We start from the raw sequence: 14,942 nt of genomic DNA, 5'->3' as shown, positions 1-14,942 counted from the left end.
ACAAAATGTCTTGCCCTCGAATGAACTCTTGCAGAAAAAAAAAACACTCAACCGTGTGCAAGCCTTCAACGCTGAGCGAGATACCACACGACCACAAACAAGTAGACGGATGCCATCATCGTAAAGGACCCCCACCCCTCGTCACCACAACCAACAACAACAAAACTAATAACAAAAAAAATATTTTCAGTCACTCTCGTCCAAAAGTTTAGATTTGAACCACCGACTCAGACGAACACAAAAACAAGGTACCTCAAGTGATCATCAGAAAGTCGAATCTTGCACAAACAAAACGCATTGCATCAGTTACCACTCAGACGTATCCGCACTCATGTAAGAAACAATGAATCAACACTGTGGTCGTTCATATTTTTTTTCCGTGTCAGAATGAATAAGGAGAAGGGGAAGATTCCTCTCACATCATCAAATCAGTTGCAGTAACACAACAAATCCGTTAGGTGTCGCCCCACCCCTTGTTCAACAGCTCCCCGGCTTTTCCAGACGCTTGTCTATCGACCAATCAAAAACGAGGGGGGCGTGCCCCCTCAGTGTCACTACAGATAGCGGACCAAGTTCTCACCGACCTGCTGTCGCCGCAGCTGCCGTTCCTGCTCCACCTATGAATCTCCATGTCAATCAATAGCCGCGGCTGACTATGCCGAGTTGAAGAGCATCTGAGTCCAATGATGGCACCCGTGGATGGTTTCACGGGAAAAGCGGTGGCCGGAGGTGAGCCCTGCACTTGCAGCGCCAACTGCCGGAGTCGGAGCACCAGCGTCGTCTTCCTCGGATTATTTCTCCTGTCACTCTCCTTGCACGCGGTCACGCTTGTTTGTTATATGGACCTGCGTTCCGAAGTCAAAAGGGAAATAATCCACCAGAAGCGAGACTCCATTCTGACGTTAACGGGCAGCGACCTGGTCAACACAGCTTCTGGGGTCTTCCCGCCCGACCCTCCGCGGTTCGAATCCCGAAGCAGCCGTTCCGCCGATGACCCTGAGGTAAATTATTCAAGAGGGAAGGAATTATTTCTTGCGTCGCATGGAGCAGGTGTGAACAGTCAATGGCGGTTTTCTTTCTGTCACTTTTTGGGGAGGAGAGAAAGTACACCGTTGTACTTCCGGGGCCTTAAATTGCTACATATTGTTAACAAACATTCCCTGTACCCATTTGGACATGAGTGGAACATCTTTTCCTACATACATTTTTATCTGGAGATGAAACGTTAAAGGACAACCGACGCCTCGGGACAAGTCCATAATTTGTAAAATCCCTTCAAATGACTTCTACTGAGCGTATTTTACAAAGATTCCACGGCATACAGCTATATTTTACATTTTAAGACTCGCATTGAATATTCAGGAAGTCTTGTTTTCGAGATGATGACGATGCCTGACGTGACGTCACGTCTGGAACGCCCCTGACCGAGAAAGCGACACACAATGCATTTTGGGTACTTTGTTTGGTCTGAGAACTTCGTGTTAATCCGTGTTGATGGCAAAATTAGAAGGAAAACACATAAATACGCGATGGTGAATCGTTGTATGATGCACCAAGACTACTATTTGATAGTAGTTGACACAAATTCCCAGCAGACAAATCAGCCCATTTCCAATGGAGCTTGGGCGCCATCTTGTTCATTTTCTGGAACGCTACATTGGAGTCCTGGCGTCTCAAATTGAGACAGGAGGACTTCTTTAATCGATTGCAAACATGTATGCTTTCCTCTTCAGAACTATTTGAATCATATTCATAACTGGATGAGTAACTAGAAAGCATCTTCTCTGAATCTGAAGCCATTGTTTTGATTCTAGAGCGAGGCAAGACGTCTTGACGTGACGTCACGAACAAGGGGGCGGGACCTTCTGAAACTCGGCATCTCCAAGGTCATTTTGAAGTAGTTTTGGGACACTTTAACTCATTTTTATTGGTATTTTGCATTTGACTAAAAATATCCGCCTGCGTGTATTGGGTATTTTAGATGCTATAAAACGTTTTTCTGATGTCAGTTAGGAAACAAAAAAATGGTGTCGGTTGTCCGTTAAGTGTAGTAGAACCTTCCAAATCGAACACCAGCCGTTCCGTGAAAGTCATGTCAATACCAATTATAAGGTCTAGTTTCACATTGTCTCAATTTAAAACCACCAAAGCAAGTTTGAAATAAAAGTTGAACAAACTCAACTGTCATCACCAGAAGAGTGTGTTCACCACTGGACAATAAAATACATTTTTAATTGTTCGCTCATTAAAGTCACCAGACTGGGAAATTGGTAAAGCGTGGAAAAGCAAAAATACAGTGACATATGCAGTTTGGTTTTTTAGTATCTAGTGCATGGGTGTCAAAGTCAAGGCCCGGGGGCCAAATCCGGCCCACCACATCATTTTTTTCGGCCCGCGAAAGCAAATCAAACTTGTGAAATTCCATGATGCTTGCTAAAATCCTAACCAAAATGTCATTTTTGGATGTAAACCACTGTAACAGTCATTATTTTTGGTTTCAGATTTGAAAACTAGTCATTCATTAATTTGTTGTGCGCTCTATATGTAATATGTGGAGGGGATTAAACATTCTAATGGCTTCCCCAAATTCATAACGGCCCTTGAGAGGAAACCATAACTCCAATGTGGCCCGCGGCAAAAAAAATGACTTTGAGAGCCCTGATCTAGTGTATCATTAATGAATATTCAACATTGTGAAATGATATTCAGCACCGTAAATGTTATATGCCTTGGGACATATTTGTTTTCTGTTCATTATGCGGGATAACGATTGCCGTTTGGCTGAAGGCGACATTGTTATTTCAAGACATTACAGATCGGATCAGCGGAGAGTTTGTTAGATGTAGAATTGGTGAACGTTTGTAAATTGCCAATTTATTTGTGACGTCATTGATTTACCATATTTTCCGGAGGATAAGGCACACCTTCAATGAATGAAAACAATGTTCCATATAATAATAATAATTAATAATAATACATTTAATTTCAAGTGCCTTTTAAAACACCCAAGGACACTTTACAAGAAAAACAAAGCACACAATAATAAAACCATAAGTAAAATGATAAATAATAAAATAGCAGATTGAACTAGACATTGAAAGCAATTTTAAACAGATGGGTTTTGAGGTGGGATTTGAAAATAGGGAGGGAGTCAATATTACGGATGTTGGGTGGAAGTGAATTCCAGAGTTTGGGAGCAGAGCGGCTGAAAGCTCTGCCTCCCATCGTGGTGAGACGAGCAGAGGGCACATAGAGGTGAAGGGAGGGAAAAAAGTCGGTGGCTACTGAAATTAGCTGCGAGACCTATTGTGCCTCAATATTACTTCATATAAGGTGCACTGGCCTATAAGGCGCAGGGTTATCTTTTGAATGAAATCAAGGCTTTTTGGGGGTGTGCCTTATACACCGGAAAATACGGTACATTACGGCACGCATAATCACTGCAGAGGCATTCCACACTGCCAATTAGAAGAATCCAGCGTTTGTCATCATTATGCAGTTGGATTTTTGGGTTTGACCAGCTCTGTATTTTCCACATACTGTTTATCGGTGTCATGGGAAGGAGTTTTTTAACCCATTCGCTGCGAGACCATGTGCCACAATGTGTCCACTCCAGTGCCAGGGTTTTTGTCATTTTCACTGAAATTACAGAACCCACAGAATATTGAATTTTAGGACTACATAAACATTCAATGCTGCGTAAGATACCTTAGACTCTCTTCTTTCATCAGAAAAAAAATGAGTCAATTCCTAAGTTATATGGGTCTGGAGTTATCTTAGCTTGAAATGGGGGCGGATGTACAAAACGCAAATGTTGCCCCCTCGTGGGTCGGAAAGACATTGACATAAGTCTGACCAGTGCTTTATCGGCACCCTCCCACAAGAAAAACTAAAACCGGAACACATTTGGGAATGGCGCTCCACGTCATGCTTTTCAATTCCCGAATAAATTCGGGAATGCAGTGGATATGTTAGGGTGTGGGGGGTTTACCAGCTCCTTATCTTCCACATGCTTACTGTTCATCTGTGTTTTGGAGAGGATTTTTGATTGTTTTTAAACTCCCAAAGCAATTCAATAGGCGTTATTCTAGCTGAATCGGAATTCAAGATCAAGTATATTGCTGTCAAAGATCCTTCTGAACGAAAAGATTGATGGACAAGCTTTAGGTTGACTTGGCAATGATAGTCTTGACAGAAGGGCTGGAGCGGGCGCTTAGCCAAATAAACACATTACCTCCCCAGCAGGTGCAGAGTCAGGATTTCATTGGCAAGTCGACGAGCCACTTGGGACTGGCGCCAGCTTCACCTTACAAATTCTTTACAGGCAACAGTCAGTTTAATGTTCATTATGTTGTCATTGGCTTCAAAATGAACGCGCCCTTTTACTCTCCTCTGTCCTCTGTTCGGCAGCACAAAAGGAGCAAGGTGTTGAGTTTTACGACAGTCTCAAATCCTTCCATTGTTCCATTTTTTTTTTTACATTGACCGCAAGTATCATTTTAAGGTGCATAATAATAGTAGCTCTTGGGTGTTTTCTACCTTTGATACTTTCCGGTTGGGAAGCCACCTGCTTCATTTTATATCTGGAAATAATAGGATGTTACCTTGGAGTATTGTAGTAGCATAAGGGTCAACTGTCCAGAGCAATGGAGAGTGTGTCAAAGAGGCTGGAACGGCCAGAGAAAAATGTCAGGTGTGATGTGTGATAGAAGGGTTTTCAGCTAGGATGAAAGCAAAGGTGTATGTAACGGTGGTGAGACCAGCCATGATGTTTGTACTGGAGACGGTGCCACTGAAGAAAAGACAGGAAGCAGAGGTGGAGGTAGCAGAGATTAAGATGTTGAGGTTCTCTTTGGGAGTGACCAGGTTGGATTGGATCAGTAATGAGTAGAGGGACAAGTCATATTAGAGGCTTTGGAGAGAAAGTCAAAGAGGCCAGACTGAGATGGATTGGACATGTCCAGAGAACAGAGAGTGACTATATCGGGAGAAGGATGTTGAACCTTGAACTGCCAGGCAGGAGACCGAGAGGAAGACCGAAGAGGATGTTTATGGATGTTGTCAAAGAGGTCATGAAGGTAGCTGGTGTGAGAGAAGAGGATGCACAAAACCGGGTTAGATGGAGGACACTGATTCATTGTGGAGACTCCTGAAGGGAAAAGCCTAAAGGGAAAAAAGAAGGGATAATAAACAACTGAAAGACTTTTATATCCGGCAGTACAGACACATCCTCCGCCGGTTGCAGTACAAGACATAACAATGAAGGCGTTTGTTTTTTAATATTTTGCTTCATGGAGAAAAAAAAAACAACCTCAATGCTAAGACGAGTCTCCCGTGTCCTTCGCTAAGTCAATTTTTAGATAGGAGAGCTTTCACTGGTTGAACCCTAGGACATGGGCTTGGTATTCGGTCCAGATGGTGATGCTTCATGATGCTTTATAAAAAGACTGTAGCCCAGCCGTAAATATTTAACCGCGCTGTGATGCCGTCCTATCCAGATGTCTGCATTAAACAACTCTGATTACACATCCCACAGTTTACATAGTTGGAGAAACAGGAGCATGTGGCGTTTCGGAGGCAGCTGCCGCACTTGTTAGCTTTTGAGACTTTGGCTTTGAAGAAGTCCTTTCTGGAGGCAGAAACATTGGATTTTTCACTTAAAGGACAACCGACGTCTCCGGACAAGTTGTGTCCATAATTTTTAAAATGGCTTCAAATGACTTCTACTGAGCGTATTTTACAAAGATTCTACCGCATATAGCTATATTTTACGTTTTAAGACTCGCACTGAATATTCAGGAAGTCTTGTTGAGATGGTGACGAGTCCGTACGTGACGTCACTAAAGGACCCTTTACCGTAAAAAAGACGCATTGTAGCAGTCCTTCCATCACGTCAATGTATTTTGCTGTACCTGTTTGGTCTGGGGACCTCGTGTTGCACCCAAAAGCCGCCAGGAAGCCAGAAGAGGGCGTCCAAGCTCCATATAAGGAATTTATCAGCCTGTGGAAACAGAGGTGGCCACAGGAGGTTGCCATTTTTGCAACCATGTATGCTTTCCTCTTCAGAACTATTTGAATCATATTCATAACTGGATGTGTAACAAGAAAGCATATTCTCCGAATCTGAAGCCATTGTTTTGATTCTCCAGCAATGCAAGACGTCTTGGCGTGACGTCACGAACTGGGGGCGGGACTTTCTGAATCTGCCCAAATCCGAGATCATTTTTTGGTAGTTTTGGGACACTAAGTCATTTTTATTGGTGTTTTGCATTTGACTAAAAATATCATACTGTGTGTTATGGGTATTTTAGATGCTATAAAACGGTTTTCTGCTGTCAGTTAAAAAACAAAAAAGTGACGTCGGTTGTGCTTTAAGTCTTCATCAAAGGCATCGTAACGATTTCAAGTGTAGATATGCAACAATGTGAAACAAGGGATGATGTGCTTCCTATGAAATAAGTCAATATTTGGGGAAACTGGGGAATTGTATCATAGCAGCTCAGTAAAGGGTTTGGGACTTGGGTAAAAAAAATACAGTAAAGTCTCATTATATCGATATTATCGGGAGTCTGAAAAAATATCGATATCACTCGTCTTTCATCTAGAACTGCCTTATACGACAAATAGGGTGCTTCACATGCTTAAGATTGAATGACTGTGTCTTTGTGTTGTCATATTATTTTGTTCTTATGACTAGAAGATGGCACCGCGAGAGTGGCTGCCTTTACAGCAGCTCCTGTATTTTGTTTTGTTCTACTTCTTCCCTTTCCTTTCCTCTTCCTTCCATAACTTTGCTGCTGTGAAATGCAATTTTTCTTCACTGCGAGACTATTAAAGGCAAATCCAATCACTCTGTGGATTTCACACAGATAATCAAGGCTACCCCACCAGACCTGATGCTCCATTTCTGCAAAGAACGGCTATTTATTTACCCACAGCCGCATTGAGAACACGCAGTATGGAAAATATTTAGCAGCATTTGGCCGTATTTTGTGTGGCCAGTAGCACTGACAGACTTCCTTCCCCAATTATCATTATAGCAGACTACTACCCGTTCCAACATTTCAAAACAACGGTATACAATATATACGGTATATAATAGAATGAAATGTATTGTTAGCTGGAGCACTCACTGTATCCTGTCGACTGGTCATCTGTCCATCCCGTCATTTTCTATCCGGCTCGTCCTCGTGAGGCTCAGATATGAGTTGCATTCTAGCACATCTTAGGACAGGACTTGAGGTACACACTTTATCTCACTCATGATATATCTCTTATTTTATTGGATCGATCCTTCTTTTCCTTTCGGCTTTTCCCTTCAGGGGTCGCCACAGCAAATCAGCGTCCTCCATCCTCAGAGGTTTAATTCACGTTTGTCTTGGCCAATCTTTTATGTCGGATGCCCTTCCTGACACAATCTTCTGTATTTACCTGGGCTTGGGACAAGCGCAATAAGACACTGGCTTGTGTCCCGTTGTGGCTACAGAATAAGCAAATTCTGGCTTTAGGATAATCAAAAAGTCATTAAACGGAAGTACTGTAAGTTACACAATTATTCTTTTATTGGATTACATTACTAACAACACATTGGAATCCATTTCCAAAGTAACATCTTGAATTTCCTTAATTTGGCGATTAGGGAACACAAGTCATTTGAGTACTTACATAGTCAAGATCGGGAATATTGAATATTGGCTCGATCCACTCAAACTAAATCCAAAATTGCATTTTGACAGGGAAAGGGGCTTGATTTTCAGGTAAATACACTGGTCATGAGGTAGAATCCTTTCCAGACTAAAGCAGATGATTTTGGTCATGTGATCTCACAACAAATGCTAACACTAGACAAGTGGTTCTTAACCTGGGTTCGATCGAACCCTAGGGGTTCGGTGAGTCAGTCTCAGGGGTTCTGTGGATCCTCCGCCACAGAGGTCCACCCCTGAGTCTAGTCTGCAGTTAGTAGGCACAGTCATTGGAAGAAGGGTTCGGTTAATGAGCATATGAAACTGGTGGGGTTCGGTGCCCCCAACAAGATTTAGAACCACTGCACTAGACTGTCTTCAACAGACCCGGGCGGTCTGCATTTCGATAACAGACACACCCAAGTTGTACAGTAGACCCGCTTGAATTAGAACATTAAAATATTTCTAGTGGCTGCATAGCCTTCTGGATCTTACAACAATTTTATTTTATTTCATTTTATTTTTTTTCGCTATACTGCTCAGATGTTTGCCTTCAAAGTCCTGCACACAACAGATGTTGAAACATCTGGAGTCCTGTTAACAACTATCAAAAAGTCAGCTTGATGGGGCACCGAGTCCAGCCGACATGCAGTAGGTGGCAATCGGGTGGGCTGTCACCAGTGACAAGTTGCATTTAAGCTTATTTTTTTTAATCTCATTCTCACAAATTTAATGGTCATAAGGCGAAAAGTTCGTGAGCCAAAGCGTTCCTAAGCTGAGGTATGACTGTATTTCCCTCTGACAATAGCCTGAAAACATTGATGAATTCCAGTAGTCTGCGTGAAGAAATGAAGGGGAAACACAAGCCGTTGTTTATAAACATCTTGTGATCACAAGATTACACATCCCCGGGGTGATTGAAATGTAGTCATATCCTGACGGAACAACAGGGAATCGTGTCTTTGACGCAGACCGCCAGCGAGCCTCACTTTGAAGACACAAAAGGCGTCTTAATTGTTCGCATTTTCTCCCCCTCCGTGTTGAAAAAGAATGCTTTTTCTCAAGAGTTGGCACTTGGCTTACATACCGACACATCGTCTTCCTGATTTACTGTAAGGTTCCATTGCTTTGAAGAGTCCAAAGGCTATAAATGTTCCAATGAAGCCTTTCTCATGAAATCATTTCATGTTACATCATCTCCAACAACGGTTTTACCTTCGTAGAGGCCTTGGCAGATCCTGTAGCTTGTTTGTGTTTTTTTTTTTTTTTTTGGCATTCGGTTGCAGTTTCATCTCGGGCCAAAAACCTGCATGTGGAATGATGATGTTTGGCTGTCAGAACAGACGAAAGTTTGAATGCCATATGCGTGGACGCATAGCCACGGTCCTTTGAGAGGTAACAGGCGCTTATGCCAACAGCTGTAGTGGAGATGTGAAGACACCTGTGCGCCAAATGAAAAGCTAACATCTGGAGGTCTGTTTGCCGATAAACTGTGGTAGCCATGAGGGCTGGGCAACTTATCCAAATGTCATCAGGATTTGGGGACTCTCTTGATCTTAATAACATTTGAATTGAATATAAATGATTAATGGGTCGAACAGCATTGTGTGTGTGTGCGCAAGTTCTCAGCATTGTGAAAGTTACCCTGAATACACCTGTTACTTGTATAGGAAGTGTGTGTGTGCACACGCATGTGCGTGAGATTCTGCCATGCCCTATCATGCTTTTAAGGACAACCGACACCTGCGGACAAGTTGTGTCCATAATTTGTAAAATCACTTCAAATGACTTCTACTGAGCGTATTTTACAGAGATATTTTACGTTTTAAGACTCACGCTGAATATTCAGGAAGTCTTGTTTTTGAGTTGGTAACGTCACTAAAGGAACGCCCCTGACCGAGAAAGCGACACATAATGCATTTTGGGTACTTTGTTTGGTCTGAAAACTTGTAGACCCGTGATAATGGCGAAATTAGAAGGAAAACACATAACGCGATGGTGAATCGTTGTGTGTTGCACCAAGACTACTATTTGATACTAGTTGACACAAATTCCGAGTAGACAAATCAGCCCATTTCCAACGGAGCTTGGGCGCCATCATTTGCATTTTCTGGGACGCGGAAGGACTTCTTTAATCGAATGCAAACATTTATGCTTTCCTCTTCAGAACTATTTGAATCATATTCATAACTGGATGAGTAACAAGAAATCATCTTTTCCTAATCTGAAGCCATCGTTTTGATTCTAGAGCAAAGCAAGACGTCCTGGCGTGACATCACAAACAAGGAGGCGGGACCTTCTGAAACTCGCCATCCCTAGGTCATTTTGAAGTAGTTTTGGGACACTTGAACTCATTTTTATTGGTGTTTTGCATTTGACTAAAAATACCAACCTTCGTGTTTTGGGTATTTTAGATGCTATAAAACGTTTTTCTGATGTCAGTTAGGAAACAAAAAAATGGTGTCGGTTGTCCTTTAAAGTTACACTCCAGTTGGGGTTATTTGTAAAACTAAACATGCATTAAAAAGAATTACCGTATTTTCTGGTGTATAAGGCGCACCCAAAAGTCTTCATTTTTTCCTCAAAAGATGACCCTGCGTATGAAAATCATGCCCCTTTTATGTCAAAATCCAATGTTGGATTTACCGTATTTTCCGGTGTATAAGGCGCACCAAAAAGCCTTCATCTTCCACAAAAGATGACCCTGCGCCTTACACGCAGGTACGCAAGATATGTGAAGTAATATTGATCTGGAACAGGTCTCGCAACTACTGTCAGCAGCCACCGACTCCATTTCCCCCCGCAGAAGAAGTTGTGCATAACCCTCAGCCTCTACTGTAGCACCTTATAATGTGGTGTGCCTGAAACTGTATTTGAATTGTATCTAAAAATCTGCATAATTGTCTAAGTTTCAACAGTAATTGTTTTCCTTTCACAATGGCACCACTTATATTAAGGAATTAGATTAGCCTTAAAACCTCTGAAGATGGAAGACACTGATTCGCTGTGGCGACCCCTGATGGGAAAAGCCGAAAGGAAAAGAAAGCCTTTATTAATGTCCTTCATCTTTAATTGTCATGTCTTTTTTTATGATGATACTAGTGCAGCGTGTTCTACCAATGACAAATTCCTTGTGTGTTGTCCACATTTGGCCAATAAAGATGATTCTGATGGACAATGCTCAAGATTTTGGGAAGTTATGACTAATATGAGGAGGCCAAAAAAACAAAAGGTTTCATCTTTCAAAAGCGGAACATATTGCTGGTAAAAATTTGAAGGTTCCAGAAATTCCTTTTTCATGACGTCAATGAAATCGCATTATTCTTGAAATCAATCTGTTTGAAGATCCTTCCCTGACATGCATCATTTAAAGGACAACCTACACCATTTTTTTGTTTCCTAACTGACATCATAAAAACGTTTTATAGCATCTAAAATACCCAAAACACGCAGGCTGATATTTTTAGTCAAGTGAAAAACACCAATAAAAATGACTTAAAGTGTCCAAAAACCGGAAGTGGCTAGTTTCAGAAGGTCCCGCCCCCTTGTTTGTGACATCACGCCAGGACGTCTTGCCTTGCTCGAGAATCAAAACAATGGCTTCAGATTCGGAGAATATGCTTTCTTGTTACTCATCCAGTTATGAATATCATTCAAATAGTTCTGAAGAGGAAAGCATACATGTTTGCAATCGATTAAAGGAGTCCTCCAATTTGAGCCGTCAATGGGATCTGGACTGAAATGTAGTGTCCCAGAAAATGGAAAAAGATGGCGTCGGTTGTTCTTTAACTACAGTAAGGTGCTTTGCTGTTTTTATATGATGGCGTTTTTCCTAAAAAAAACACCCCCAAAAAAGTTCTTCCAGGACAAATTTCTCATGTTCACTTGAATTCCGTTTACAGCCGCTCTGAGCCAAATGACTAATCGATAGAGAGGTATGTATGGCTTTTGAACTTCAAGTTGAGATGCTGCACGTGTCCTGGCTTTAGTGATGTCCATTGCATACCTTCCAAGCAGATGTTCAACTTCTCCATCTTGAATCTTGGACCACCATTAATACATATGAATTTTGGACTGGAAATGTTGGCTGATGAATGGGTGGCCTTGTCATGTTTCCATTGTTAAAACACTAAGACTTCTTTGAACTATTTCCTTTTCCAACGAGTCACTTGAGCCGCAGCAGCGCAATCTGTAAAAACTCAAATCTTTAGGGGAGAGAAAGCAAAAAGGTTAAAACTAGCTTTGAAAACAATTCATGGTTAGGGTTTCTTTTTACATCATAAATTATGACAGTCGAGCTAGCTATCAAGCTACCTATTTGCTATCTGTTAGTTATCTATTAGCTAGCTATTAGTGGTCAGCTGGCTGACTAGCTCTCGATCTAGCTAGCTATTAGCTGTCTAGCTTGCTGGCTAGCTATGTAGCTAGCTATCTACTGTGGTAACTATCTATTAGCTAGCTAGCTTTCTATCTATTTGAGTTACTTCCGGGTTGAGCAAACGCTGGCGCGTGTGGCTACCGTTGCTTACCCACAGAAAAAAACAAATATCCCGTGACTGTAAAGTGACCTTGAAAGTTTTGAACGGCGCTTATAAATGAAATGTATTATTATTATAATTATTATTATTATTATTATTATGAAATTGTGGTGAAGTGCATAAGACTTGCTACAGATCAAAAAAATGAGAAACAGGAAATTATTATTCCTGTTTTGGATTGGATTAGTCTTTATTAGTCTCACAGTGAAGAAATTTACATTTTACAGCAGCAAAGTGATAAACGTAAGAGGGAAGGAAGAAATAAAAAAACAAAATACAGGACCTGCTGTAAAGGCAGCCACTCTCGCGGCGCCATGTTGAAGTCGAAAGAACAAAAAAATAAAATAATATGACAACACAAAGACAGTCATTCAATCTCATGCACTTTCTGCACCCTCTTTGTTTGTATGAAGCAGTTCTATAGGTGAGAGGATCAAAGCATCCTTTTCACCAGTGGATCAGGGACGTCAAGGTGAAATGTGCACGTTTGCTACAAGCTAAATGTCGAAAGCAAACACGAAGCTGTAGCATCCATTTCTGAAAGAGATTGTCTCATCTCTTGTCCCACATACTGTAAATCCGCTTCAATTCCAAGCCGCGACCGTTCCACACATTGCAATGATGCAATGAAAGTATTTTGTGCAGGCCTCGTTGTATGAAGCAGTTCGGGATGAAAGCGGAGAGGATCAAAGCATCCTTTTCACCAGTGGATCAGGGACGTCAAGGTGAAATGTGCACGTTTGCTACAAGCTAAATGTCGAAAGCAAACACGAAGCTGTAGCATCCATTTCTGAAAGAGATTGTCTCATCTCTTGTCCCACATACTGTAAATCCGCTTCAATTCCAAGCCGCGACCGTTCCACACATTGCAATGATGCAATGAAAGTATTTTGTGCAGGCCTCGTTGTATGAAGCAGTTCGGGATGAAAGCGGAGAGGATCAAAGCATCCTTTTCACCAGTGGATCAGGGACGTCAAGGTGAAATGTGCACGTTTGCTACAAGCTAAATGTCGAAAGCAAACACGAAGCTGTAGCATCCATTTCTGAAAGAGATTGTCTCATCTCTTGTCCCACATACTGTAAATCCGCTTCAATTCCAAGCCGCGACCGTTCCACATATTGCAATGATGCAATGAAAGTATTTTGCGCAGACTTTGTTGTATGCAGGAGTTCTAGATGAAAGAGGACAGGATCAAAGCATTCTTTTCACCAGTGGATCAGGGACGTCATGGGGAAGTGTGCACCCCTGCTACAAGCTATATGTTGAAAGCAAACACGATGCTGTCACATCCATTTCCAAAAGAGATTGTCTCACATCTCCTGTCCTCACGTAAATCCGCTTCAATTCCAAGCCGCGACCGTTCCTGATGTTGCAACGATGCAATGAAAGTATTTCGCGCAGACAGGTTGCTCTGCAGCTGAAACAGAGCTAGCTCCGAAGAGAAACTTGAAATGTTTACGTTGTCATCGTTAAGATTTTTATCTGAACGTTTCAACACTCGGGTTAGCGCGTCATATCAAGTTCACACGAGAGCCGCTCAAGTCGACCCAGTCAAAGATCAACGGAGGGCATGTTGACTCCTGAGAACCCCCCCACTGACATTCTTCTTGTAAAGGGTGGTTTTGCGCTAGCTTCATCAGTCCTTTCATTGACTCGCATTGAGTCCATTCACGCTGTCGCTGTGTAAGGGGATGGGAGCAGCTGGCATATGAATGGGCTAATAATGATCTCAGACGAAACACAATGCGTGTCCTCCTTTTGTACATCAGCATGTTACACAGCGTTCAGGACGAAGCGGTCGCGCGGGGGCGGCGAAACGATACACAAAGGCGGCTTAAGTTACATGATAGGTTACAGAGCCAGTCAACAAATACTGCTGGACCGGAACAGTCACAATCAAAATCTTGAGAAGGCAGAACATAATGCATACCTGCCATACTGCTCCGGTTTTGCTGTAAAAACTATGGTTTTCATTATCCCATTCCGGGTTAATAATGAAAATCACGGTAAATTAAAACAATAAATCCAAAATCAAAATATTAAGTACAGTGATACCTTGGCTTACAAACTTAATTGGTTCCCAGACAGAGTGTGTAAGGCAAAAAGTGTGTATCCCAAAAATTTATTTCCCATTGGAAACCATTAAAATGAGAATAATCCATTCCCAGGTCCCCATAATACATACTTTTCTACTTTCTAATTTTCTAAGCCTTAAAACTACACAAAATATACCTTATTTTATGTATGATAGATGTGCTATGGTATTATAATTAAAGAAATAAGCTGTGCAGTATAATAAAGTCATTTTATTTACCTTTGTGATGGTCGACGGCTTGATGGAATGGAGTGGCCGGTTTCATCAGCATTAAAAACTTAATGAGGAACGTAGCCTTCTTCTTTCACCATCTTGAGGAATGATCCCTTGTCGGTGCTTTCTCTGCGATAATTTTACCTAGTTCCTCATCAATTGTGTTCTGTTTAGCTGGGTTGATAGCTTTTTGCATCAAGTGTACAGATGGCTTGTCCGGGTTGTTTGTGGAGCCTGATTGATGGGATATTTTAACTTTGCTATACTCTGCCTTTGAACTATCAAAGTTGAAACTTTAATGTTTAAACCACCCCCGTCACTGCTGCGTTCTTGAACAATCGTGGCTTTAACCGAAGACTGGGGACGGGGAATAGAGGACAAAAACAGTCGGCTGCCATTTTGTTGTTAGAAGA

At 41.8% G+C, this 14,942-nt stretch overlaps 1 protein-coding gene across 2 annotated transcripts in view; it reads left to right on the top strand.

Moving 5' to 3' along the window:
- The first annotated feature begins 231 nt into the window (after positions 1-231).
- The window catches only part of eda (ectodysplasin A), a 32,610-nt gene continuing 17,899 nt past the window's right edge, over positions 232-14,942 (top strand). Inside the window, exon 1 of one of the 2 annotated variants that reach the window (XM_089019878.1) lies at positions 232-1,001. In XM_089019878.1, coding sequence (XP_088876004.1) covers positions 684-1,001 — 318 coding nt within the window. In that variant the 5' untranslated portion in view covers positions 232-683. The remainder of the gene's footprint in view (positions 1,002-14,942) is intronic. The other variant, XM_089019889.1, reaches the window with a different exon arrangement.

The sequence above is a fragment of the Hippocampus bargibanti genome, linkage group LG02 (genome assembly GCF_051943395.1).
Source record: "Hippocampus bargibanti isolate YZ-2025 linkage group LG02, ASM5194339v1, whole genome shotgun sequence".
Lineage (NCBI taxonomy): Eukaryota > Metazoa > Chordata > Actinopteri > Syngnathiformes > Syngnathidae > Hippocampus > Hippocampus bargibanti.
The sequence above is the reverse complement of the archived record's forward strand: the minus strand, read 5'-3'. Positions and strand labels throughout refer to the sequence as shown.